The sequence below is a fragment of the Jaculus jaculus genome, chromosome 7 (genome assembly GCF_020740685.1).
Source record: "Jaculus jaculus isolate mJacJac1 chromosome 7, mJacJac1.mat.Y.cur, whole genome shotgun sequence".
In the NCBI taxonomy this organism is placed as follows: Eukaryota; Metazoa; Chordata; class Mammalia; order Rodentia; family Dipodidae; genus Jaculus; species Jaculus jaculus.
The window spans coordinates 24,957,734-24,983,900 of NC_059108.1; the positions used below are offsets into that span (position 1 = coordinate 24,957,734).

A 26,167-nucleotide genomic window follows, 5' to 3' on the forward strand; every position below is an offset into this window, starting at 1 on the left:
CTTTTTTTTTTTCAAGGTAGGGTTCCACTCTATCTCAGACTGACCTGAAATTCACTATGTAGTCTCAGTGTGGCCTTGAATTCACGATAATCTTCCTACATCTACCTCCTGAGTGCTGGGATTAAAGGCATGTGCCACCATGCCCAGCCTCCAAGATCTTTTTCCCCCCTACTTACTTTTTTTTTGTTGTTTTAAGATTTATTTATTAAAGACAGAGAGAGAGTGAGTGAGAATAGGCGTGTCAGGGTTTCCAGCCATTGCAAACAGACTCCAGACACAGGCACCACCATGTGCATCTGGCTTACATGGGACCTGGAGAATCGAGCCTGGGTCTTTGGGCTTCATAGGCATGCACCTTAACCACTGAAGGCTGTCTCTCCAGCCCTGCTTTCTCCCTTTTACTTTGATATCATCATATTTTTTAATTGCTATTTTTATCTTTATCTCTATCTATTTGAGAGCAAGAGAAAGACGCAGACAGAGAGAGAGAATGGGCATTCCAGGGGATCCAGCCTCTGCAGATAGACTCCAGACACATGCACCCCCTTGTGCTTCTGGCTTAATGGGCCCTAGGTAACTGAACCTAGGTCTTTTGGTTTTGCAGGCAAGCACCTTAACTGCTAAGCCATCCTCCCAGGTCCCTGATGTCGTGATCTTTTCTTCCTATTATTCTGGTATTGTTTATAAGACCTTTATGAGAAATTAATTTTATTTAGTTATTCCATCATTAATTTTGCATTATCTCATGGAGTTAGACATGATCTAAATGATGTTATATTTAAATCTTTTATTGAACTTTTAAAGTTTTTTTCGGGGGGGGGGCTTGCTAGGTAGGGTCCCTCCCATTCTAGCCCAAGCTGACCTGGAATTTACTAATTAGTCTCAGGGTGGTCTCAAACTCACAGTGATCCTCCTACCTCTGCCTCCCAAGTTCTGGGATTAAAGGCGTGTACCTCCACGCCTGGCTACTTGTAAAGATTTTTTTAAAAAAATAGTTAATTTATTTATTTGAGAGAGGATATCGGCACTCCAGGGCCTCTATCTAGCCACTGCAGACAAACGCTAGGCGCATGCACCCCCCATGTGCATCTTGGTTACGTGGGTACTGGGATATCAAACCTGGGTCCTTCAGCTTCACAGGCAAGTGCCTTAACTGCTAAGCCATCTCTCCAGCCTACTCTTAAAATCTTTATTTATTTATTTGCAAGCAGAGACATAGAAGAGAGACAGACAGAATGGACATGCCAGGGTTTCCTGCCACTGTAAATTGAACTTGGGTCATTAGGTTCTGCTGAGCCATCTCTCCAACCCCATTATTGAACTTCGTTTTGCAGATAAAAAATTTTTTTTTAATTTATGAGAGAGAGAAAGAAAGGGTGCGTCAGGTCCTCTAGCCACTGCTGACGAGCTCCAGATACATGTGCTTCTGGCTTATGTGTGTCCTAGGGAAACAAACCTAGGTCCTTAGGCTTCACAGGCAAGTGTTTTAACTGCTGAGTCATCTCTCTAACCCCCATTTATTGCACTTTTAAGAGCTGCTGAGAATCAAATCCACTGCCTTGAAACTAGGTAATACTTTCTTTATTAACATGGTGTTGGGGACAAATAAATGGGACCATATAACATGTTCATGAACTGGAAGAATTAGCCAGGGGTAGTGGTGCACACCTTTAATCTTAGCACTCAGGAGGCAGATGTAGGAGGATTGCTGAGCATTTGAAGCCACCCTGAGACTGCATAGTAAATTCCAGGTCAGCCTGGGCCAGAGTGAGAGACCCCACTTAGAAAAACCAAAAAAAAAAAAAAAAAAAAGGAAAGAAAGAAAGATGAATTGGAATAATTAATACTTAAAAATGTCCCTGCTACCTAAAGTTATTTGCATATACAGTGCAATTCCTACTAATATTTCATTGTCATTTTTCATAGAACTAGTGGCATGGGGGAAAATCCATAAAATTTATAGGACCCAAAATGACCCTGAATAGCCAAATCAGTCTGAAGCAAAGAAAAAAACCAGAAGCATCACACTGTCTACTGTAACCAAAATAACATGGTGGCATAAAAACAGATGCATAGACCAGTAAAACAGAATAGAGAACCCAGAAAAAAGTCACACAGTCATGTTGTGTTTTTCAACAATGATGCCAAAAATCCAGTGGAGAAAGAACAGTCTCTTCTATAAAAATGGTGTTAGGAAAAGCTGCCTATTCACATGCAGAAAAATGAGATTGACCTTTTCCCCCACTCATGTATAAAAATCAACTCAAAATGGCCGCAGGTCTTAGACATAAGACCTGCATATGTAAAACTACAAGGAGCAAACACTTCCAGGAAGCCCATCATGTTGTTGATCTGGAGAGTTCTCTTTTTGTTTTGTTTCCTTTTTTCAAAGTTGGGCCTTGCTCTAGCCCAAGCTAACCTGGAATTCACTGTGTTCTTTCAGGGTGGCCTTGAACTCATAGAGATCCTCCTACCTCTGTCTCCCAAGTACTGGGATTAAAGGTGTGCGCCACCAAGCCTGCCTCAGAAGCTCATTTTTAGATATGACTCACAAAACATATGCAAAAACGCAGAGCAGGTAGGAGGAATTACCCAAGAGTGAAAAGACAGCCTATGAATGGGAAGATGGGAGAAAATATGTGTAAATTATACCTCTAGTAAGGGGCTCATCTCTGAAATTAAAAGAACTTAATAGCAAGAAAACCAATAACCTGATTTTAAAGAACGGACAAAGCTGGATGTGGTGGCATAGGCCTTGAATCCCAGCATTTGTGAGACAGTGGTGGTAGGATCACTGTGAGTTCAAGGGCAGCCTGAGACTACAGTATGAGTTGCAGGTCAGTGTGGGCTAGAGTGAGACCCTACCTGGAAAAACTAAAGCAAAACAAGACCAAAAAAAGGACAAAGATTCTGGATAAGTTTTTTTCAATGAAAAGAAAACAGCAAAAACTATACATATGGATGTATACGTGATTGTTCAACATCATTGTCAGGGAATCAAAACCACAATGAAAAAGTACCTCACATATGTTAGAATGGTTGTATCAAAACACTAAGAAGGGCTGGAGAGATGGCTTAGTGGTAAAGGCGCTTGCTTGCAAAACCAAATAACCCAGCTTTGACTCCCCCGTACCCACATCAAGCCCGATGCACAAGGTGGCACATGTATTTGGAGTTCATTTGCAGTGGCTAGCAGCCCTGGCATGCATACCCCCCCCCCCAGGAAGTAAACAAATAAAAAAAATTTAAAAATGCTAAGTAGTTAACAGAGTGGAGAAAATAAAGCCCTTACACATACGAGAATGTAAATTAGTGCCACCATAATGGAAAACAATATGAAAATTCTTGAAAAAATTATAGATAGACCCAGTAATCCCATAACTAGGAATATATCTGAAGGAAAGGAAATGTCAAAAATTAATTGTAGCATGATTTATAGTAGCCAAGATATGTGATCAACCTAAGAATTCAGTGGATGAGTTAATACAGGACAATATATATACAAAAATGAAGACTGTTCAGCCAATAACAAGAAGGAAGTCCTGCCAGGTGTGGTGGCACACGCTTTTAATACCAGCACTCGGAAGGCAGAGGTAGGAGGATCGTCATGAGTTAGAGGCCACCCGGAGACTACATAGTGAATTCTAGGTTAGCCTGTGCTAGAGTGAGACCCTACTTCGGGATAAAAGAAGAAGAAGAAGAAAGTCCTCTCATTGACAATATATAGGTGAACCTCTGGAGTACCTTGAGTTTAGTGAAATAAATGAGGCATAAAAAGATAAATGCTATATGCTATCACTTATACTTGGAATCATAGATAGGAGTAGAGAGGAAAGTAGTGTAGAACACTGGTTACCAGGGCTGTCCCCCACCCCCCTTCAGTGCAGAGGATTGAACCTAAGGCCTTGTACATGCAAGGAAAGAACTCTACCATTAAGCCACATCCCCTATCTTGGGCAGCTGCTGTTTTTTAAAAAAATATTTTTATTTATTTATTAGCAAGCAGAGGAGGGAGGAGAAAAGAGACAGCAAGAATGGACACTCCTGGGCTTCCAGCCACTGCAAATGTACTCCAGGCACATGCATCATTCTGTCTCTGGCTTTACATGGATACTAGGAAATCAAACCCTGGGTTGTTTGTCTTTGCAGCAAGTGCTTTAACTTATGAGCTATCTCTCCAGCCCCTGGTGTCTGTTTTGATGAGACATTTATTGGTTAAAAGGTACTCAGTTTCAGTAAGATAGGAAAAAGAAAAGGTTCATTATAACCAGGTGACATGGTTGGTAACAGTCTAGTCTCTTCTTGAAAAGCTGTGGGTAGATTTTAAACTTGTTCTCACCATTAAAAATTATAAGAATAGGATGTGTGTCCTTTAGTTCATAGTCATCCCACATGTATATACATTTTAAAACATCCTTCTTTTAATACATACAACATAGCTTCTGTCTGTTAAAATGGACTTTAAAAGTAAATTTTCTGCCTAAAGGAATAGCTGAAGTAAATTGTAAGTTTAGTTTCACATTAAGTGTCCATACCTTTAGCAGACTAAGAATATATATATACTTTAAGAAATTTTAGCTAGTCATTTAGAGTAGCATTAATACTGATCCATTCAAATGCAGAATGAATTCTAGTTTATTAATATGCACCATTCTCTTGTATGAAGACTTGTTTTTCCTCCCTGCTCTCTTCCTTTTCCATTTAGACAAGTCATTGTGCAGACATAGACATCATACTTCAGCTTATGTCACACTGTGGCCGGAGCTACATGCTGATACCTAGCAAAGCTGTTAAGCATGGTGTCAAAATAGCTCTGAGGGTGTGTTGAATGAACAGTGCCTCATGAGTTGAGAATCACCTTAAAACCTGTTGCTGGTATTTTCAACTGTTTTAAAGGCAGAAACAAAATTAAAAATTCAATATCATTTATAGTCACTACAAAGCAAAATGCCCTGGTATACATTAACAAAATATGTATCCTGAGCTAGGCATGGTGGCAGTCACCTTAAAATTATCATATGAATGTTATGTATTTGTTTTATAATTGCTGAATACAATTAGAATAATTTTAGTGGTTTCTTCATAACAGCTTTTATGAGTTCTTAAGCATTTATTGGTTGCCTTCCAGAACAAAAGAGATGAACACTTATTGAAAAAGAGAAATGTTCCCCAAGAAGAAAGCTTAGAAGATTCAGATGTGGATGGTGATTTTAAAGCAGTAAGTTACCTTCTTTTATAAAATACCTCCAAATAACTTCTATAGTAATAAGGAGGACTTCATTTTTAATTTAAGAACAATTTAATAAAATTAATTATAAGTCATTAACTTGTAACTTTAGCAGGTAGACTAATGAATATAAGTTTATTAATAAACTCTACTGAACCGTCTCTTTTTCTTTTTCTTTTTAAGCAAAATGTAACACTAGAAGCTATATTACAGGTACGTTTTTAACTTAGTATTTTTATTTTGAAGTGTTTTGAAATAGAATTTTTGTCAATGTTTAACATTTACATTTGGTGTTGCAGAATGCCACAAGTGATAATCCAGTGGTCCAGCTCAGTGCTGTGCAGGCAGCAAGGTAAGTACTACTTTGTCCAGAGAGGTAGTTAGCTTATACCTCAAGTGTCTTAACTGACTGTCTAGAAGGGAGTAGTATATTATTTCTGTTCATAGTTTGAAAGCTATAACAATTTCTTATCTCTTTTTATAGAAAACTACTATCCAGTGACAGAAACCCACCAATTGATGATTTAATAAAATCAGGAATATTACCAATTCTAGTCAAGTGTCTAGAAAGGGATGACAAGTAAGTATGGATTTGTTCAACTATTGGAGTTTTTTTATAGCTAAAGTTTAGAATTGTTAACTTAAACAAGTGAGGTCAATGTACTTTTGCATTTATGTTTTTAAAAATATTTTATTTTTATTTGAGAGAGAGAAAGAGGCAGCGAGAATGGGTGCACCAGGGCCTCCAGCCACTGCAAACAAACTCCAGATGCATACACCCCCTTGTGCATCTGGCTTACGTGGGTCCTGGGGAATTGAACCAGGGTCCTTAGGCTTTGCAGGGAAACGCCTTACCTGCTAAGCCATTTTCTCAGCCCTGCATTTATGATTTTTGTTTTATGGTGGTGTAGATCAGACTCAGGGCCTTTAGCATATACAAGTGTTCAAACACTCAGCTACATCCCCAGCCCAATCTTTTTTTTTTTTCGAGGTAGGGTCTCACTTTAGCCCAGGCTGACTTGGAATTCACTGTGTATTCTCAGGGTGGCCTTGAACTCATGGTGATCTCCTCACCTCTGCTTCCTGAGTGCTGGGATTAAAGGCATGCATCACCACACCCTGCTCCAATATCTTTTTAAGTGTTATGAATTTTAATATAATTTTCTGATTCAACAATGATATTCCGTACACCTAAAGTAACTTTTCTGTTTCTGAGGTCTGAGTATGTTTTATTAGAAGTGTCAGCTCCTGGACATTAACTGGTTTAACTTACATATAGTCTTGGTTTGTTATTTTTTTATTAGTAGTATTTTAATACAACACAAATAGTACTTGAGTCACCATTTGCTTATGAGTCTATATATAGATTAACCTTATGACTAGTCAACATGAATGGCTTCCAGGGCTAAGTGGCTCTTCCTAAACCCTGGGAATATTCCAGCTGATTACTGATCCTCTGTATAGTCTTTTATTAATGTTAGTTTCCCATATTGTGTAAAAGGGCAGGCTGTACTTATCCAGAAGAAAAGGGGAAAATGCCACTTTAAGGGTCTCTTTATTTACTGACCTTATTTCCATTTGTGTGTAGATATGTCTCACGGCTATGCCTTAAACTTTATCAGTTTGAATTAACTAGAGAAAAATGTGACTTTGAACTCTGAAATTCTATAAAACAAATACTATTTTTATATATGGAATATTGAGACTAAAACTATTTTGCTTAAATGTTTTCCAAAGAATTTTCAGTTGGTCAGTTAAAAATAGTGGTATATCAGTATTGCTACTAAAGCCATTTAACTTTTTTAAATACCTGCTTCCACACTGTGCCACAGTCCTCCCCCTATATCTAGGCCTTTAATACCATTTTTTAAAATATTATCATGCATATTTTCTTGTTTTAAAACTTTATTTTTATTTATTTGAGAGAGAGAAAGAAGCAGATAGAGACAGAGAGTTTACTCGGGTAGCTCAGGCAATGGTAGCTACCTTGAACTTACAATTATACTCTTTTCAGTTGTACTTTGTATTTAGTGTGTGTATAGAATAACTTCCAAGTTTTGAAGCCTAGGGTTTGAGATACAACACCCGCTCCTCTTCCCCTTTCAAAACATATATATACACAATTATATTTTTTGTATACCTCCTTGTCGTCAGCTCTCTTTACCTGTCTCTTGTTATCCATACATATTATCATTCTACCTGTGATTTTTTTATGTGTATCCATCTCTCAGTGCCTGCCATTTAAAATCCAACTTTGAAAGACTAATTCAGCTTTCGTTTATTAGATCTTCTGTGACCATTCTAAATTATAATAATCATAAATGTTTTATCTGCAAAATTTTGTAACCCTATTAACTATAGTACATAATCCAGATGATGTAATTGGGGTCCCAATTTAAGACCAGTCTAGATGCTATGGCTAAGATTAAAGAGATAATATTAATCAGCTAACACAGTGATAATGGATTATTCTGCAAAGGCAAGGAATAGGAGATAAAATTGTTTTGACTCGGGCTGGAGAGATGGCTTAGCGGTTAAGCACTTGCCTGTGAAGCCTCAGGATCCCAGTTTGAGGCTCGATTCCCCAAGACCCATGTTAGCCAGATGCACAAGGGGCGCATGCGTCTGGAATTCATTTGCAGTGGTTGGAAGCCTGGCACTCCCATTCTCTCTTTCTCTGTCTCTCTCTGTCTCTCTCTGTCTCTCTCTCTCTCTCTGTCTCTCTCAAATAAATAAATAAAAATAAACAACAAAAAAAAATGTAGAAAAAAGACAAAACAAAAAAATTGTTTTGACTCATGTATTAGAACAGTATCTTTGAGCTAGGGAGGAAAAGTGGCTAAATATTTAAAATACCAGTGGACATAGAGAGACATGTTTATGCAAGGCATGGTGACATGCCTTTAATCAAACTAGCACTTGGGAGGCAGAGGTAGGAGGATCACCATGAGTACAAGGCCAGCCTGAGACTACATAGTGAATTCCAGGTCAGCCTGGGCTAGAGTGAGACTCTACCTCGAAAAACAAAGACAAACAAACAAAGAAAAAGCTGGAGAGATAGTTTAGCTGTTAAGGCACTTGCCTGTGAAGCCTAAGGACCCAGGTTCAGTTCTCCAGGCCCCATGTAAGCCAGATGTACAAAGAGGCACAGGCATCTGGAATTTGTTTGCAGTGGCTAGCGGCCCTCGCGTGCCCATTCTCTCTCTCTCTCTGTCTCCCCCTCTCTGTACCAAGTAAAAATAAATTTAAAAAGAAACATGTTTATAGTGACTGGCTATGGGAAAGTAGTGGATTTTTCAGGTAAAGATATCAGCAAGCAATTTGATAAAACAAGGTTAAGTTTAAGGGTCAGAAGTAGGTCTGAAGTTTATAAATTTAGGTGGTGGTTTTATATTTAAAATAATATCTTTTTTTCTTTTTATAGTCCTTCATTACAGTTTGAAGCTGCTTGGGCACTAACTAACATAGCCTCGGGAACATCTGCACAGACTCAAGCTGTCGTACAGTCTAGTAAGTTCAATTCATACTCAGAACTTTTGGGGGGTGGGAAGTAGGTTTTATGATAAAGATTGAATTTATCTCATAACATTTTAAAGTTACTTTATAAATTCCTTTTAATGATCATCATTAAACTACCATAAAATAATTTTAATTTTGGTAATCAGAATTTTCATATGTTGAGTTATGGACCATCCACTGTTAACAATGCTTAACTTTTTGTTTGTGATAACTTCAAACTTTTTTGATTTTTGGTTTTATTTTGTTTTGTTTGTTGAGACAGAATGTTGCTATGTAGCCAAGACTGGTGGTGGTTTTTTTTTTTTTTTTTTTAATTTTCTGTGTGGAGGGGTATGCCTGGGTCTTTTGCCACTGTAAACAGATGCTCATCTTGCTTTACATGGGTGGCTGGGGAATTGAACCTGGTCCAGTAGGTTTTGCCAACAAGTACCTTTAACTACATATCCCCAGCCACCAAACTGGTTTTGAACTTGCTATTAGATATTAAACTTTTGTTTACCCAAAGATGAACTAGTACTATTGATTTGGTGGCTAAAATTGGTATATTGCTTTGAACAGTTTTGGTTGGCTGTTTTGTATCAAAAGGGTAGCAGGTTTTATATATACTGGGGCTTTAATGGGAACTAGGAGGTACAGTTTAACAACACTATTTTATCTTTGTAGTATATTTCTTGGTTATTTTTGTAGTAAATGGTATTGGTTCTTTGTTCTGCAAAAGTCATAACGAAGTTAGTTAAATTAAAAATGTAATTATGAGCCAGGCGTGGTAGCACACTCCTTTACTCCCAGCACTCAGGAGGCAGAGGTAGGAGGAACACTATGAGTTAGAGGCCAGCCTGAGACTATACATAGTGAATTCCAGGTCAGCCTGGGCTGGAGTGAAACCCTACTTTGAAAAACCAAAAGAAATAAAAATGCAGTTATGTTGAAAGCCTTATATATTTCTGATAGAAATAGAACATGCTTTAGAAAAATAGTTTTTTGGGCTGGGGAAAATAGCTCAGTTGATAAAGTGCTTTCTAAGCAAGTATAAGGACCCGAGTTCAGATCCCAAGAACTCATGTAAATGCAAAGTGTGGCAGTGCATACCTATCATCTCAGCATGCAGGAGGCAGAGACAGGATCCCCTGAACATTCTGGCTAGCTTGACTAGTTCAATTGGTGAGGTCTGGATTTAGTGAAAGACTAAATAAATAAGGTTGAAAATAATTGAAGAAGATACTTGACATCATGCTTTGGCTTCCACATGTACATGAACACATATGTATTGTACACCCACATACATAAAATAGTTTTTCAAAAAAATAGCCAGGCGTAGTGGCGCACGACTTTAATCCCAGCACCCAGAGGCACAGGTAGGAGGATCGCTGTGAGTTCAAGGCCACCCTGAGACTACACAGTGAATTCCAGGACAGCCTGGGCCAGAGTGAGACCCTACCTCAAAAAACTTTAAAAAAAAAAATTAAAAATAAATTAATTAATTAAAAAGTTGTCTAATATGTCTGAGCAGTTCTCTTCCTAGACAAAACCAAGAATGATGAAACACGTTCACACAGTTATATACATAAATGTTTACCACATACTTACTCAGATGTACATTAACTATTATTTTTGTTTTGTTTTTTGAGGTAGGGTCTCGCTCTAGCTCAGGCTGACTTGGAAGTCAGTATTTAATCTCAGGGTAGTCTTGAACTCTTACCTCTGCCTCCTGAGTGCTGGGATTAAAAGGGTGTGCCACCATGCCCAGCCAGGTATACTTTAACTGATGAGTACATGAGTAAGGTATGTATGCCATGGAATACTGTTCAACAATGCGGAAGAATAAAATGTTAATACCTGTGACTTCATGGATGAACCTCAAAAATAATGTTTTGCATATTCTTGCCACTTTTTTATACAGTGAACTGTAATTGTATAACTATCGTATTCTAAGACCTTTTATTAAAACTTACTTGGGTTGAAATCTATAAACATATCAACATTTTTCCAGTATAAGTATTAGTTTTTCTTTATTGCAGATGCAGTACCACTTTTTCTGAGACTTCTCCATTCACCACATCAGAATGTCTGTGAACAAGCAGTATGGGCTTTGGGGAACATTATAGGTAAGTTGAATTTAGGATTGAAAAGAGTCTAGTTAAAAATCTTAATTAACTTTTTTCCTACATTGGCATAGCCATTACACACTATGTTTCCTCTAAAATTTGATGTGAGCTGTTTATATCCTCATTTACTAAATCCTAACTTACGGTGGTACTTCTTAAGTGTAAAAAGGTATGAAAGGATATACAATTTGTACCAATAGTGGTGGGTTAAATTTGTGTTCCCTTAATCAGAATCTGCAGAAACACTTGATGCCTTTGACTTATGGTGAGGAAACATAGAACATCAGTGTCCCAACATGAGCCATTGCATACATTTCAAACTTTTTCATCCTGAGTGTAATTTTATTTTAAATACAATTTTCATTTCTGTAGGTGATGGTCCTCAATGTAGAGATTATGTCATATCACTGGGAGTTGTCAAACCTCTTCTGTCCTTCATCAACCCCTCCATTCCCATCACCTTCCTTCGGAACGTCACATGGGTCATTGTCAATCTCTGCAGGAATAAAGACCCCCCACCGCCTATGGAGACAGTTCAGGAGGTAAATGAAGAATTGTAAAGGGCAGTTGGTATATTTTCCCTATGCTTGTGCTTTAGGTATTCATACACAGGGAATGAAATAATGCACATTCTGAGTTTATTGTAGATTGCAGGAATGAGTTGTTGTTTTTTAAAGTAACAGCCTTATGAAGTAAAGGTAGAGTGTTGTATAGTACCAAAAAGAAAAAAGTGAGTCCATTCTAATGTTTTTAAATGACTATTTACATAAAGAGAAAACATAAAGTTCAGTTTGGGACAGAGAAAAAAAAGATCTCTGTAGGTTTTTTGTTTTGTTTTGTTTTGTTTTGTTTTTATGTTGCCCTATTGGTTTAATGCTAGTAAACAAGGGGTTGCTACAGATAAAACTAGTGTCCTTGCCAGGTGTGGTGGTTCATGCCTTTCTTTAATTCCAGAATTTGGGAGTCTGAGATAGGAAGATCCCACTGAGTTCAAGGCCAGCCTGGGCTACAAAATAAGTTACAGGTCAGCCTGGGCTAGAATGATACCCTGTCTCAAAGGAAAAAAAAAATTCCCTCATGTTCTTACATATATTTTTTGAGTGAATTTGCGTTCTTACTGATTTTGGACAAAGTTAGTGTTCTTAAAAATGTGATGTACCTTGGGTTTTGAAAAAACTCTACAAAATCTTCATTCAATTAACTATGTAAAGAACTGTTAACTATGTTTCTTTGTAATTCATGTCTTATCCAGTGTCTACTGTGTTTTGTTATGCTAGGGTACTTAGTATGACTCCCAGGGAGGGACTTTTAAAATCTCTCCTAGATTTTTTTTTTTTTTTAAGTTTAGAGAGACTAGATCAAAAGAAGGAATGAGGAAAAACTATGAAGGCTCCTGCTCAGAGAAAGCAGTAGGGGGTAAAAGCCTCACTCCTAGATTATTGAGAGATCTCTTATGCCTGAATTCTTCAAACAAAGCTTTAAACTTTGTACTGGTTATGCTTTTCTTGACTGAAGGTGAGGTCAAAGCTTAAATTTCACTAAAGTAACTTATGGGATAAATATGTTAATTTTAATAAGGTAAGTGAGGCAGTGGTGACAGTGTGGAGAGTAACTTTTCTTAACTAGCTGTGATTGTATACTACTGTCGATAATACTGCTGTTCTTCCCACTTTGCATATATAATGCCATAAGAAAGTTATTGAAAATGAGTGAGATTTCTATTAAGGAACATTAATGTCTGCCAAATTTATTTGTATGTTTTAATTAGACATTTAAGTAAGCTTTTGGTTTTGAGATTAAATTTTATCAGATTTTCATTCTTCTAATAGATACTCAAAGTTAACAGTGTCTTTCAAAGACTATTTCCTGTTTTTTGTGACCAGTTGTTTGTTTTGACAAAGATATATCCATTAACTCTAGGGTTACTTACTGTTTATATTCTTTCCTCAGATTTTGCCAGCTTTATGTGTCCTCATATATCATACGGACATAAATGTAAGTAAAGTGGAAGTTTAGGTGTGGAATTTGCTCTTGATGCGACTTAGAAGGGTTTTTAAATAAGTATTGGAATATATTTTATACAGTGTCAAGCTTCCTTAATTCATATATGCTTTTATAAAATGGGAGTAAGATTAAGTTGGGTTTATAATTTTAAATCAGGAATAGCCACAACCTATAGCTCATGTGTTCCAAAATACAGAATCCAGAATACAGCCCAACCCTACCTCAAAAAAACAAACAAAAAAGACAACACATATTTAGGATTTAGATATCAATGATTGATTAAAAAAAAACATGAACATTGAGTAAGATTGCATAGGGAAAGCTGTATTTCAGAAAGAGTGCTAAAAGTTAAACCCTAAGGGCCGGGTTGTGTTGGTACATGCCTTTAATTCCACACTTGGGAGGCAGAGGTAGGAGGATAGCCGTGAGTTCAAGGCCACCCTGAAACTACAAAGCAAATTGCAGGCCAGCCTGGACCAGAGTGAGAAGAGACCTTACCTCAAAAAAAACAAGGCGGGCGTGGTGGCGCACGCCTTTAATCCCAGCACTGGGAGGCAGAGATAGGAGGATCACCATGAGTTCAAGACCACCCTGAGACTCCATAGTGAATTCCAGATCAGCCTGGGCTACAGTGAGACCCTACCTCAAAAAAAAAAAAAAAAAAATTAAAACTGAAAGGAATTTTAGATGTAGAAGCAAAGGAAGAAGAACCCCAAGAGGTTGGAAAAGTATCTTACTTAAATGTTTTCTTCTTTTTTACTTTCTTGTAAAAGAGAAAGAGTATGAGCATACCAGGGCCTCTTGCCATTGTAAACAGAAGCAGAAAATCAGACATGTGCCACTTTTGGGGTCTGACTTTATGTGGGTACTAGGGAATCAAACCTGGGCTCCAGGCATTGCAAGCAAGCACGTTTAATTGCTAAGCCATCTCCCCAGCCCCTTATAAAAGTATCTAGTAGCCACGGAAATTTGAAACAGAAATAGACACATAAAATTTGAAGGAGATAAGGAATTGATTCTATATACTACAGGTCTTGGTATTGCATTGAGTTACATAATCTTTTTGTGTGACTGATAATAAGCTTAGGAATAAGTAGTCAAACTTGTGTTCTAGATTGAAAGCTCACACTTCTTGTGCAAAGCACAGATTTTAGGACAGGTTGTTGAGTTGGTGGCGTGAGAGAAAATCAGATCTAGCATTAGTAATAAGAAAATGAGAGAGGACTGGAGGGATGTCTTAGTGGTTAAGGCATTTGCCTGCAAAACCAAAGGACCCAGGTTTAATTTTCGAGGACGCACGTAAGCCAGATGCACAAGGTAAGGCATGTGTCTGGAGTTTGTTTGCAGTGGCTGGAGCCCTGGCACGCCCATTCTCTCCCCCCCACTCCCTCTTTCTCTCTGTGAAATAAATAAAAATAAAATGAGAGAGACTTAAGACATTTTAGGTCAAACTTTGTTAGTCTTGATATGGATGGTTTTAGGGAGAAACACAAGGAAATGGGAGTTACGAGTTGATTAGATGACAACTATTTAGAAAGAGGGAGGATAGAGTGGATTATGGGAACACTCAGTGGTTTTGGACTTTCAATAGCCTGTGTGGCATTAGAAGCAAGCTGCATTTGACCTTAATGATCACAGTTAAGAAACCTTTAAGATAATAAACATCTGTGTGATATCATATGATTATTCACCTATAATTCCAACTTGAATAAAACATACTTATTTAAAAAAAAAAAGAAACCTTTATATTTGTTTGCATCCTGTATGCTGTGTTGCTTAGAGCTAACTTACAGCTGTAATTCCTGAGCATCTGGTTTTCTTGCCCTTGATATGCTTAAACAATTTTCAGTGTCATACAATATAACAATCTAGCTTACTTTATACCAGTGCAAATGAAATATATATAGCTCAGTTACTACCAAGCTACAACATAAAAAAACTTATTTTTTCTGTCACCACTCCTGAGAATATATTTTAAGCATTCAAATAAATATGCCTTTTTTTTTTTAACTTTTTATAGATTCTTGTAGATACAGTTTGGGCTCTGTCGTACTTGACAGATGGAGGTAATGAGCAGATACAGATGGTCATTGATTCAGGGGTTGTGCCATTCCTTGTGCCCCTTCTCAGCCACCAGGAAGTGAAAGTTCAAGTAAGTATTTTTAATTTTTTCTTCTATAGAATTCTGTTTGCTATAACCAGTTTATATAACCAAGCTTCAATTACATCTATCAGCACTCATCCTCAGACTTACCCCAGCTTATTGCTGAACTTGAATAATTGATTTCCAAAGATTTTATTCACCTCGATTCTTCCCTAAGTTTCAGAGCCATAGCTGTTAGAAATACCCATTGCCAACAGGTCTGGTGGCATATGCCTTTAATCCCAGCACTCAGGAGGCAGAGGTAGGAGGATTGCTGTGAGTTTGAGGCCACCTTGAGACTACATAGTGAATTCCAGGTTAGCCTAGGCTAAAGTGAAATGCTACCTCAAAAACAGAAAGAGAAAACAGAAATACCCATTGTCATTGTATCCAGACAGGTGAAACTGCTCACCTCCTACAAACTTGCTTCTCTTCCAGGATCCCCTTTTAGGGAACAGCCTGGCCTGTGTTGGACTCCTCTTCTTATTCCCTTCCCATTATCAGATCCTTTCAATTCTCATTGAAATTTCAACTCTGTCTCTTTAACTTTCATCTCTCTGATAATTACAGTAGTCTCCTATCTACATATCCTCTGCTTCCTAGTTCTGAATGTTAGTAGGTGCTGTTAGATCTGCTCATCACACTTCTGCCAAAGTGTGTTTTTAAATGAAAAGTGTATCCCTGTTCAGGTTTAAGGTTTGTGTGAATATCTTTCTGAGTTGCCATCTTAGAAATAGATTAAAAAAAAAAAAAAGTCTAAAAATTGGGATTTGGGGCCAGGGAGATGACTAAGTGGCTCTAGGCCTTTGCTTGCAAAACCTGCTAATTTGCAGGATGCAAAAAGTAGTACAAGCATCTGTGTTGTGTATGCCTATAAATGTGTACACGCACATGTGCACACAAATACTTTTTTTTTTTTTTTGAGGTAGGATTTCACTCTAGCTCAAGCAGACCTGGACTCCCTATGTAGTCTCAGGGTGCCCTCGAACTCATGGCAATCCTCCTACCTTTGCCTCCCAAGTGCTGGGACTAAAGGCATGCACCACCACACCCGGCTCACAAATGCATTGTTTAAAAATGGGATTTAGGGCTGGAGAGATGACTTAACAGTTAAGGTGGTTGCCCATAAAGCCTAATGATCCAAGTTCATTTCCCCAATTCACCAGTACCCACATAAAGCTAGACGCACAAATTGCGGTGCGTGCACCTGGAGTTCATTTGCAGCAGCTAGCTGGGTATGGTGGTGTACACCTTTAATCCCAGTACTGGGGAGACAGAGGTAGGAGGATCGCTGTGAGTTCAAGGTTAACCTGAGACTACATAGTAAATTCCAGGTCAGCCTGACCTAGAGCAAGACCCTACCTCAAAAAATAAAATAAAATAAATAAAATAAATAAATAAAATAAAATAAAATAAATAAAATAAAATAAATAAATAAAATAAAATAAATAAAGTAAAGTAAAATAAAGTAAAATAAAATAAGGACTGGAGAGATGGCTTAGTGGTTAAGGCACTTGCCTGCAAAGCCAAAGGATCAAGGCTCAATTTCCCAGGACCCACGTAAACCATATGCAAAAGGTAGTACATGCCTCTGGAATTCATTCTAGCAGCTAGAGGCCCTGGCACACCTCCATTCTCCCCCCACCCCTAAATAAAAATAAAATAGTTTTTTAAAAATAAAAATAAAAGATGCTTGGCATGGTAGTGCACATTTTTAATTCCAGCTCTTAGGAGGCAGACGTAGGAGAATCACTATGAGTTCAAGGCCAGCCTGAGACTACATAGTGAATTCCAGGTTAGCTTTGGCTGCAGTGAGACCCTTCCTTTAAAAGAAAAATGATTTATATCTTTCGTTTCCTTTTACTTCTTGAATTTTGCTTTTAACAGTTATCACAGAAGTTTCCCTTTTTTTATTCTTATAAGTGATTATTGTTTAACATTCAGAATTTCTGAGTCTGTTTATGACTCTGTTGTAAGGATGAAATAAATGTTAATAATTTGTTTCTTAAGTTTTTTTAGGGTTATAAAAAATGCAGAATCAGTTTAATTGTAAAATAAACTTCATCCCTACCCAGACTGCAGCACTCAGAGCGGTTGGTAATATAGTGACTGGCACTGACGAGCAGACCCAGGTTGTTCTCAATTGTGATGTCCTGTCACACTTCCCAAATCTCTTGTCACATCCAAAAGAGAAAATTAATAAGGTAAGGCATGTAATGTCTTTACCATTACATTTCTTTCTCTTTGTACATTTTAACGATCCTCTTGTTTCTGTTCTGCAATGTTTCATTGTGTTTTTCTTCAAAGCCATTGTAGTCAAGAATTATTTTAAGTTACTCTAATTGTTTTTTTCAACATCTAGTTGCTTCTTCTAAGTGCACCTTGATCATCACAGAATAGGAATGTATTTTAGACTGCTTACGTTTTGACATGTTGAACAGTAGCAGCAATCAATAAGTTAGTGCCCACTATGTGAAAATACAGTCACTATTGAAGTGGCTAGTATTTTTTTAAGTAAGCAGATCATAATTTTCTCTCTTCTAAAATTAGGATGGACCTTAAAATATAGTCAAAGATGTAAAAGTTGTTCCTTAGCCAGACGTGGTGGCACACACCTTTAATCCCAGCACTTGGAAGGCATAGGTAGAAGGATCACTGTGAGTTCAAGAGCACCTGAGATTACACAGTGAGTTCCAAATTAGCCTAGTTCAGAGTGAGACCCTATTTTGTAAAACAAGCAAGCAAGCAAACAAACAAACAAACAGTTCTTTTTGAAAATATTTTTATTTATTTGAGAAAAAGAATAGACACTTCAGGGTCTCTCACCTCTACAAAAGAACTCTAGACACATGGACAACTTTATTTGAGTATTTAGGAATCAATGCCAGCCAAGCCAGGCTGGCAGACTTTACAAGCAAGTACCTTTAACCATTGAACCATCTCCCTAGTCCCAAAATTGTTCTTTTAAAAATTTTAAGCTTGGTCTGGAGAGATGGCTTAGCAGTTAAGACACTTGCCTGTAAAGCCTTAGAACCCAGGTTCGATTCCCCAGATCCCATGTAAGCCAGATGCACAAGGTGGCGCATGTGTCAGGAGTTCGTTTATAGCAGCTGAAGGCCCTAGAACACCCATTCTGTCTCTATGTATCTGCCTCTTTCTCTCTCTCTCAAATAAATAATAAAATATTTTTAAAAATTGTAAGCCTGACAGACATATTTATTATTAATTGTATCATGTATAATTCAGTACTTGGGTCTTTGTATATTTGGCTTATTTTATGTGGCATGTTTTCAAGGTCCCTCCACTTACCAGTGTATATGAGAACTTCATTTTCATGGCTGAAGAAATAATTCTGTATCATGTGTTTATATTTTCCCATTCATTCACAATTGAATGTTGATTGGCACTGAGGCTGTGTTTACCTTTTGGCAATTTGAATAATGCTGTAGTGAACATTGGTATATCTGTACCTGTTCTAGTCCTTGATTTCTTTTTCTTTTTGTATGGAGGAGTTGCTGGATCATGCTATTATATGGTAGCTTTTTTGGGAAGCAAAAAGTGGCTATATCACTTTGCATTTCCACCAGCTGTGTGTTAGTGTTATTAGCATGTATTAGTGCTTTGAATTTCTCCATATCTCACCAACTTTTTTTTTTTTTTTTTTTGAGGTAAGGTCTCACTGTAGCCCAGACTAACCTAGTGTTTACTATGTAGTCTCAGGCTAGCCTTGAACTCATACCGATCCTCCTACCTTCAGAATGCTGAGATTAAAGGGTGTACCACCATGCCCAGCACCAGCATTAATTTTTTATTTTTAAAAAAATCATTCTAGCACTGGAGAGATGGCTTAGCAGTTAAGGAACTTATCTGAAAAGTCCAAGGACTCAGGTTCATTTCCTAGTGTCCACGTAAGACAGATGCACATGGCAGCACACACATCCGGAGTTTGTCTGCAGTAGCTAGAGGCTTTGGCCTGCCCACTCTTCCTTCCCCCCTCTAATAATTAAATAAATTAAAAATAAAAACATTAAAAAAATCATTCTAGCCATCCAAGTAGGTGGGAAGTATAGTGTCTAATTGTGGCTAGACACATTTGTTCTGGTAAAGATTCAGAAGTAGACACTCATGTTCTGGGCTGTTGGCACTGTGGAGTCATAACAATCTTAACAATATAGGTGATTTTACAGCTGAGTGTACTCCACAGTTGGAGACAACTGAGCAGTATACAGGACAGACCAAGATGGTAGAGAGAGGTCCTCGTCTATGTGCTCTTTAAGTGAAGGTATCATAGGAAGAAAGGGTCAGTAAATACGTAGTTGTTTCAAACATTTTCCACCTTGCAAACAAACTCCAGACACATGTGCCACCCTGTCTTTCTAGCTTACATGGGTCCTGGGGAATTGAACCTGGTTCCTTTGGCTATGCAGGCAAAAACCTTAACTACTAAGCCATCTCTCCAGCTCTGTTTTTGTAATTTTTTTTTTTTTTTTCCGAGGTAGGGTCTCACGTTAGTCCAGGCTGACCTGGAACTCACTATATAGTCTCAGGGTAGCCTTGAGCTCACAGCGATCCACCTACCTCTGCCTCCCAAGTGCTGGGATTAAAGACGTGCACCACCACGCCCGGCTTTGTTTTTGCATTTTGAGACCACTGTGAGACCCTGGAGGCAGAATTTACTCATTCATTTCTTTTCTGTCAGCATTTTAATTAACAAATTTCAAACCTACAAAAATAGTATCATTAGCCCCTATATATACTGTACACACAGCACGGGGTCACCAGTACTTTACATCTTTCCATAGTTGAATGGTGGAATAAATGTGCAATTAACTCTTTGTTATAAAGAAGATAGACATTTGACCCTAATATAGTAAGCCTGTGTATAACTTGTAAATCCTTTTGAGGTAATATTTATGTTACATAGACCTATCTCAGCAATTAGATGCTTAATTCCTATGGCGTACTTGAATGAGTGCTTTCAAGATTTTGGAAAAATCTTCCAAAATTTTTTCCAAAAGCAATTACCCTTAACTACAAGTAGTTTTGACAAAGTATTGGAAACTTGGTCTTGCATTATTATTGCCTGGGTTTTAGAAAGAACTAACAAATATTAAGTCCATGGAAAAGATTTTGGCCTGTTTTGCTCACAGCTATATCAGCATTGCCTAGAATAATGCCTTAGCTTACGTTAACTTTTACATTATTGATTTGGTAAATGCTGGATTAATAGGACACAATATGGATGGAGGTTTCCTTATTTATTTAAAATGGGAGATTTTCTTTTAATATTTATCATTTATTTATTTACTGATGAGCAAGAGAAATAGGCAGAGAGAGAGGAACTGAGGGAGAGAGGGAATGGGTGTGCCAGGGCCTCCAGATGCTGCATATGAACTCCAGGAATCAAACCTGGGTCCTTTGGCTTTGCAGGCAAATGCCTTAACCACTAAGCCATCTTTTCAGATCAAAATGGAAGATTTAAATGACCATTCACTATTTAGATGTAGCCACCTTACCACAATTTGGATGATTTTGCGTGTGTGTGTCTCTCTCTGTGTGTAGTATATATCAGATATGTTAAAGTAAAAATACAAAAAAAAAAACAAAACAATAAAAGTGTCCTATATTTTGTTCATTTAACAGGAAGCAGTATGGTTCCTTTCCAATATAACAGCAGGCAACCAGCAACAAGTTCAAGCTGTAATAGATGCTGGATTAATCCCTATGATTATTCATCAGCTTGCTAAGGTCAGTTGTATTGTGAATGCCCTGTCCTCATTATCTGTTGGAACCAAGAGTTTACTGACAAAGAATTTATTTTGTGACTTTATTTTTAATCTCCAGGGGGATTTTGGAACACAAAAGGAAGCTGCTTGGGCAATCAGCAACTTAACAATAAGTGGCAGAAAAGATCAGGTGAGTTTGAAAAAAAAGTAAACTATCACCATCACTTAATTTCAGAAAATACTTTTTACTTGTAAGAGTTGCTGATTCTTTTAAATCCCTGCACTGCATAATTTTTTGGGGGGGAGGGAAGATGATTATAAAAATCTCTCTTTTCTTTTATTGTCTAGGTTGAATACCTTGTACAACAAAATGTAATACCACCATTCTGTAATTTACTGTCAGTAAAAGATTCTCAAGTGGTCCAGGTGGTTCTTGATGGTCTAAAGAACATTTTGATAATGGCTGGTGATGAAGCAAGCACCATAGCTGAAATAATAGAGGAGTGTGGAGGTAAGATTAAGTGAGGAAAGGTAGTTGAGCTCTGGAACACTAAAGCATTGATTCTTTTGAAGTCAGTTTATTAGAAAATTAATAATGGTTCTTTGGGTGGCCTCAAACACACAGCAATCCTCCCTCCTCTGCCTCCCAAGTGCTGGGATTAAAGGCATGTTCCACCATGCCTGGCTCAATAATGGTACATTTTTTATAAAATATTTTTATTTATTTATTTATTTGACAGTGAAAGAGAGAGAGAGAATGATTGGGCACATTAGGGCCTCCAGCCACTGCAAATGAACTCCAGACATGTGTGCCCCCTTGTGCATCTGGCTAAAGTGGGTCCTGGGTCCTTTGGCTTTGCAGGCAAACACCTTAACCACTAAGCCATCCCTCCAGCCCTCAGTAATGGTACATTTTTAAGTGATCAAGACATAATGCTTTTTTTTTTTTTTTTTTTTGCTGTATTATCATTATGAAAAGGTTTTCCAAAAAAAAAAATTAGTTTACACTGTGCAAGTTGTTGGAACAAATTACTGATTGCTTAGTTATATGCATATTTTATTTCAATTCTGTTGTAATGGTTTTTTATAATTACTTTGACTGTATATTGGAGATATTACTATAGAAGTTATTTTGAAATTTCAGTGAGAAAGAAACATGACTTGAGGGGCTCAGCAGTTAAAGTCACTTGCTTATATAGCGTGCCAGCCTAGGTTCAGTTTTCTGGCCATCTACCTAAAGCTATATGAGCATTCGTTTTCAGCAGCAAGAGACGCTGGCATATACATGTACACACAAACATATAAATAAATAAAAATTAAAAAGAAATATGATCTGAAAGAAACATGACTTTTAGTGATGTATATATATGAAATATATGTTCAAAATTCAATAGATGCCTGTTGAATATGTACTGAGGTGTTGAAACTCTAAATGAGCATCATGGGTTTTATTTTAGTTTGCTTTTAAAAAAATAAAATAAAATTTACTTATTTGAGAGAGAAAGAGCCAGAGAGAATATGAATTGGCTCACTAGGGCCTTCAGCTACTTTAAATAAACTCCATACACATGCGTCACCTTGTGCATCTTGGCTATGTGGGTATTGGGAATCAAACCTGGGTCCTTAGTCTTTGTAGGCAAGCACCTTAACCACTAAGCTATCTCTCCAGCCCTTTTGTCTGCTTTTAATTGACAGATTTCATAAGTATAGACAATAAACCACGATAATTCCAATCCATCCCTATTTTCCCCCTCTCAAATCCACCCTCCACTGAATCCCTTTCTTCCAACTAGTCTGTCTTCTATTTTGATGTCATCATTTTTTTGCTTCCTGTTATGAAGGTCTTCTGTAGGTAGCATCAGGTACTGTGAGGACATGGATATCATGGCCACTTTGTGTCTGCAAGAGTGCAGTATAAGCACTCCTGCCCAGCCTTTGGCACATATATTCTTCCTGTCTCCTCTTCCGCAATGGTCCCTGAGCCATGGAGTGTGTGGTAGGGATGTCTTATTTAATATTGAACACTCCACTGTCACTTCTCAGCCCTATGGTGAGTTTTGAGTCACCCCATTGGTCACTGCCATCTGAAAAGAGAAGCTTCTTTAACCAAAAATGAGGACGATGTTCTTAAAAACAAGAAATTATCCTACAGATATTTAGGATTTAAGGGGTTTTATTCAACACTGTAGAAGTAGTTAGAAGCAAAATTAAAATGTAAAATATCTTATTATTCACCACTCATTCTTGTTGTCTTTTTTTGTTTGTTTTGTTTTTTTGAGATTGGGTTTTGCTGTGGCCCAGACTGATCTGGAATTGACTATGTAGTCTCAGGGTGACCTTGAATTCACGGCAATCCTCCTACCTCTGCCTCTCGAGTGCTGGGATTAAAGATGTCTTATTTAAGATAATTAATAATTGAGATCATAGTCAAGTTCATAACTTAACCCAGAAACTTTGACTGTCTTACAGAATTGTTTCTTTTCAGTTTTGTTTTGGTTTGTTTTTTTATTTTTAAGTTTCTTTTATTTATTTACTTATTTATTTTAGAGAGAGAGAATGGGCACACTAGGACTTCCACTGCAAACCAACTCCAGACACGTGTGCCCCTTGTGCATCTGGGTAATGTGGGTCCTGGGAAACCAGGATCCTTTGGCTTTGCAGGAAAACACCTTAACCACTAAGCCATCCTTCCAGCCCCTGGGTTTTTTTTTTTTAAATATTTTATTTATTTACTGGTAGAGAGAGAGAGAGAGAGCGCACAAGCAGGATGGATGTGCCAGGGCCTCCAGCTGCTGCAAACCCAAACTGATATGGAACTCATTTAGTAGCCCCAGGCTGGCCTCAAACTCATGGTAATTCTCTTTACTCAGTCTTTCCAGGTGCTAGGGACTAAAGGTATGTGCCACCTAACCTGGCTTCTCTCCGTTTTTGTTTTTGTTTTTAATTTATTTATGTGACAGAGAAAGAGGGAGGGAGAGAGAGAGACAGTGAGAGAGAGAGAATAGGGAAGCCAGGGCCTCCAGCCACTGCAAATGAACTCCAGACTAATGCGCCCCCTTGTGCATCTGGCTAACATGGGTCCTGGAGAATCGAGCCTCAAACTGGAGTCCTTAGACTTCACAGGCAAGCGCTTAACCGTTAAACTATCTCTCCAGCCCTCTCTCCAGTCTTTTAAATCAACATATTTGCTTCCATAAGGAGGAATAAATACTATAATTCTATAAAGAATTTAATATTTATTGTTTTTGACACCTGTTGTCCATTTCTAATTTGTGTTTTAAAAATCAACCTTTTCAATTTAATGCTCAAAAGACATTTAAAGGAAGAATAGTGTTAAGGTTTTAAATTTTACAAATTTGGGCATTGCTACATGGGGTAAATATATTGCAAATATAAATAAAGGGTTTTGGGGAGGTGGTTTTTTTTTTTTTTTCTTTTGTTGGTGTTTTGAGGTAGGGTCTCTCTCTAGCCTGTCCTGGAATTCACTATGTAGTCTTAGGGTGGCCTAGAGCTCATGTTCCTCCTTCCCCTGCCTTTTGAATGCTGGGATTAAAGGCATGAGCTACCATGCCCGGCTTAAATATAGGTATTCTTTATAGAGCATAGTTTTGCACATTTGATACCCTAACAGTTGTTAAGGCAGAGAGGTTGGAGGATTGCCAAGTTTTGGGCTAACCTGAACTACATATACATAGACCTTGTCACAAAACCATAAAGAAGGAATTTAGTTTTTTTAAACTTAAGGCTTCTTATCAATTAATGATTAAGTTTCATATAAAATAACATGCAGGTGCTAGGAAGATGGCTTAGCAGTTGAATGTGCTTGCTTGCAAAGCCTTCTAGGGCAGATTTAATTTCCCCAGCACCTACATAAAGCTGTATGCATAAAATGATGCAATGTGTATGGAGTTGTTTGCAGTGTCAAGAGGCCCTGATGCACCTGTTATCTCCGGTTTTCTCTTGCTGTCTGTTTCTCTCACTCACCTCACAAATAAATATTTTAAAAATAAAATCAAGCCAGGTGTGTTGGCACATGCCTTTAATCTCAGCACTCGTGAAGCAGAGGTAGTGGGATCGCCATGAGTTTAAGGCCACCCTGAGACTACATAGTAAATTCCAGGTCAGCCTGAGCTAGAGTGAAATCCTACCTCCAAAAATCAAAATAAATAAATAAAATAAAATCACATCCAGAAAACAGAAAAGCATAAAAGTACTGTATGTAATAATACGATTACATTGAGTCACTCTGGGAATTTTCACATCTTGTATTGCCACTAACTTACCATAGAACCAAAAATAAATTATTTATCACATCTCATGTCACATAGTTCCTTACCTGTCAGATGGAATGTTTAGGTGTTTCTTTAGACTGCCTGCCTCACCAAGTACTTCTAAGAAGGAAGAAATTAGCAGGATACTGGTTAGGTTTTTACCAGGTTTTTTGTTTTTTTTTTAAATGTATCATCTCTGAGTATAGAGAAGGAATGTTCTTAAGATTTTTTTTCACCGGGCGTGGTAGCACACGCCTTTAATCCCAGCACTTGGGAGGCAGAGCTAGGAGGATTGCTGTGATTACAAGGCCACCCTGAGACTACAGAGTTAATTCCAGGTCAGCCTGGACCAGAGTGAGACCCTACCTCAAAAAAAAAGAAAAAAAAAAAAGATTTTTTTCATAATTAGAATGTGCACAGTTTTGCTAAGTATCTTTCTATTGTGATTTTTTTCTTAATCAGGTTTGGAGAAAATTGAAGTTTTGCAGCAACATGAAAATGAAGACATATATAAATTAGCATTTGAAATCATAGATCAATATTTCTCTGGTGATGATGTAAGTATATATTAAAATACGGTGTTTCTGACTGAGTTTTATCAATGTGACTTAAGTTTGTACTATTTTTCTGTTAGCTATTCCACCAATCACTTTTCTTAATTACTTTGTTCAAAACTTTATTACTATGTATCAAGCACTGCTTTTACAACCTTACCCATTTTAATCTATTAACTGGGTAAAATGCCTATGCAGGTATAGAAACTTAGTAAAGAAAGGGACACTATTTTTGTTTGTTTGTTTTGTTTTTCAAGGTAAACTCTCTTAGTAGCCCAGGCTGACCTGGAATTCTCTATGTAGCCTGAGGCTGGCCTTGAACTCACAGCGATCCTCCTACCTCTTGCTTTCCAAGTGCTGGGATTAAAGGTTTCACCACCATATCTGGCTTGAAAGAGGCATTTTTTTAAAATGAATGTTCAAGGCTTAGTGGTTAAGGACTTTCCTGAGAATCCAAAGGACCGAGAGGTGATTCCCCTAGTATCCACATTAGCCAGATGCACAAGGTGCCACAGGTGTCTGGAGTTTATCTGCAGCAGCTAGAGGTCCTGTGCACCCATTCTTTCTGTGTCTGTCTCTCTTTTCTCTGCTCACAAATAAACAAATGAAGCGCTATCA

General features: G+C 37.7%; 1 protein-coding gene across 1 annotated transcript in view; it reads left to right on the forward strand.

The window, feature by feature from the left end:
- Nucleotides 1-26,167, forward strand: part of Kpna3 (karyopherin subunit alpha 3) — an 82,977-nt gene that overhangs the window by 53,551 nt on the left and 3,259 nt on the right. Inside the window, exons 3-16 of the mRNA XM_045154655.1 lie at nt 5,129-5,218; nt 5,411-5,440; nt 5,527-5,579; nt 5,712-5,807; nt 8,652-8,737; nt 10,765-10,851; nt 11,224-11,393; nt 12,802-12,846; nt 14,876-15,007; nt 17,074-17,202; nt 20,642-20,746; nt 20,843-20,914; nt 21,073-21,235; nt 25,458-25,552. Coding sequence (XP_045010590.1) covers nt 5,129-5,218; nt 5,411-5,440; nt 5,527-5,579; nt 5,712-5,807; nt 8,652-8,737; nt 10,765-10,851; nt 11,224-11,393; nt 12,802-12,846; nt 14,876-15,007; nt 17,074-17,202; nt 20,642-20,746; nt 20,843-20,914; nt 21,073-21,235; nt 25,458-25,552 — 1,353 coding nt within the window. The remainder of the gene's footprint in view (nt 1-5,128; nt 5,219-5,410; nt 5,441-5,526; nt 5,580-5,711; nt 5,808-8,651; nt 8,738-10,764; nt 10,852-11,223; nt 11,394-12,801; nt 12,847-14,875; nt 15,008-17,073; nt 17,203-20,641; nt 20,747-20,842; nt 20,915-21,072; nt 21,236-25,457; nt 25,553-26,167) is intronic.